We start from the raw sequence: 2,500 nt of genomic DNA on the forward strand, positions 1-2,500 counted from the left end.
TGATGATCATGATAATGATAATGATGATAGTGATAATGATTATGTTGGAAGATAAGGATTGTGGGAACAGATACTGTTAATAAGCATATAACAACGATAATGATTATAATAAGGATGGAATTGATAAGACTTAATGATAATGATAGTATGATGATTATAGCAATAATGAACATATTAACGATGATTATAATGACAGTGTAACAATTATGGTTATGATGAAAACAATGATGACTGATATAGTAATGGTAATAATAACAATAATGATGATAATAATGATTTATGATGATAATATTGATAATCATAACAACAAAGATGCCAATGTTAATGCTGATAATGATGTTTGTAATAATCATAATCTTATTAGTTATATGATGATAAATGTAACAATAGTTTGATGATAAAAATATATTATAATGATAGTAGGAAGAATGATGATAATAATTTTAACAATAATGATTATAACAATGAGAATGTAAGCATTGATATCATCATAAGACTTGACCACAGAAATGGCACGAACGAAGGAAATATAGTGTTGATAGATCAACAACAGCAATAAAAATCACGATGAGTGACCATGTCTGAAACTTGAATCCACTTGAGCGATTAAAATTGAATTTCATATTGAGTGTCGACGGCAGCTTTAGTTGCTATTAATCCGTGTTTCTGTTTATGAAAAATGATGCATTACCTTAAACATCCCATTTGACAGGTTTTCAGAATGTTGCAAGCTTGATGCCTGAGGTGTATTTCATATCATAACACAGGGTTATAATTATGGCGCCTCTGATCATGTTTCCCGCCATGCATTCATAACAATGGGAATCCCCAACAGCAATCACCTGAACAAAGATCGTGCCAGCGGCGCTATCGGTAAGTGACCGAGCATAACAAAACCGCTGACTTGGCGCACCTTTATATTGCAGACGCCAACGGCCAGGTGAGAGAGCTGGTCTTCCCGAAGGGCCTGGACCTGGACCGACCGAAGCGCGCCCGGACCACATTCAGCAGCGAGCAGTTGGCCTCCTTAGAGAGGGAGTTCCGCCGCAACCAGTACCTGGTGGGGCGCGAGAGGTCCCTGCTCGCCGCGAGACTCGGCCTCTCGGAGACGCAGGTGGGAAGCCGAAGGAGGAGGACTTGGGTGTTCGTCGGAGTGTGGGAAGGGTTGGGGGGTTGGGGGGTGGGGGGGGAAGGGAAATGTTTGGGGAATTGGAGAGATAGGTGGGTAGATTGTGCATGACTGGAGCGGTAGATTGGTAGTTTGAAAAAGAGAAGGTATAGGGATGTGCGTGAATCTTCCTTGATTGTGTGTTTTTGAGCAAAGATAAGAGTATGAATGTATATATTCATTGAGAATAGATTTTTACTTTTCATTTTAGTATGTACTCGACTGCGATATCACATGACACGAGGAATATATGCGACATCTTTTATGTGTGTTAGATGCATGTCTACCTTTGTGTGCGCTGCACCTACGACAGTGTTTGATGTGCATGAAGCATGTTCCTGAAATTATCTCCCACTTGTTTCCTCTCCAGGTGAAGGTGTGGTACCAGAACCGCCGCACCAAGCACAAGCGAGACCGCGAGAGGGAGCACGAGACTCCCGCTCCGACCCTAACGCCCATCCCTCGGACCATTCTGCCTCCCGTACCCCTTACGCCGCCCACAATCCTTCCGCCCACAACCACCCCTCTCTTCACCTTCCCTCCCACTACTACCACTTCCGCTCTGCCTGTCACCACCTCGGGACTCCATATTGTTGCACCTACGCCCGCGCCCACGCCCAAAGTTTCTGTCTCCTCGCCCTCGCTTGCCGGCATGACGCCCGCAGCCCCAACGACGTCTGCCATGACCTGTTACAGCAGCAGTCAGGTCCGTCAGCTTGCGTCCGGAGGCCTGGGTCATCGGGCGCACGACATCAGCCCCGAGCAGGAGGGACGCATAGGGCGCACATCGCCTCCGGTGGGAGCAAAGCCGCCCTCGCCACACCTACAGAGGGCCACCATGGGCGGGCTGGACTATCACATGGGCGTAGGAGGTACCATGGGCGGGGGGAAGTCCGATCTAGGAAGCCAAGCAGCTCAGGCTCTCGAGATGTCCTTCTCGAAGAGCCTGCCGACGCTCCTGGGTTCCTTCCATTCCGTTACGCCCTCCGTGCCGCCCTCAGCCTTCCGCCCACTCCTTCCCCGGCCCTTGCATCCTCTGGCCTTGCAGCACCCCGCTCTCCCGCGCCCCCACTCCGCTTGGCTCCCGTGAATGAGGAAGATCACTACGCGGAAGGAAGGAAATCGCGGAACGGCCTTCGAATCCAGGGGAATGGCCATTCCAAAAGACCCCAAGGCAATGTCCATTTCAGAGGGATACAAGAAGTAGTATGCCCCGCCAAAAAGGCCCTTGAATCTACAATATGCTTTTAGTAGACTTGGTATAAACACAAACCAGAGGATACATAATTACATTTTCAGAAACATCTACAGTCTAACCACTCATCCCGCATT

The 2,500-nt window shown here is 47.4% G+C and overlaps 1 protein-coding gene across 1 annotated transcript in view; it reads left to right on the forward strand.

Moving 5' to 3' along the window:
- The window catches only part of LOC147471304 (uncharacterized), a 22,972-nt gene extending 20,565 nt beyond the window's left edge, over positions 1–2,407 (forward strand). Inside the window, exons 3-4 of the mRNA XM_086539416.1 lie at positions 927–1,114; positions 1,539–2,407. Of these exons, the coding sequence (XP_086395542.1) occupies positions 927–1,114; positions 1,539–2,258 (908 nt within the window). The 3' untranslated portion in view covers positions 2,259–2,407. The remainder of the gene's footprint in view (positions 1–926; positions 1,115–1,538) is intronic.
- The last annotated feature ends 93 nt before the right edge of the window (positions 2,408–2,500 follow it).

The sequence above is a fragment of the Penaeus japonicus genome, unplaced genomic scaffold (genome assembly GCF_977035675.1).
Source record: "Penaeus japonicus unplaced genomic scaffold, GWHDUDI00000001_assembly GWHDUDI00000009, whole genome shotgun sequence".
NCBI classification, from domain to species: Eukaryota; Metazoa; Arthropoda; class Malacostraca; order Decapoda; family Penaeidae; genus Penaeus; species Penaeus japonicus.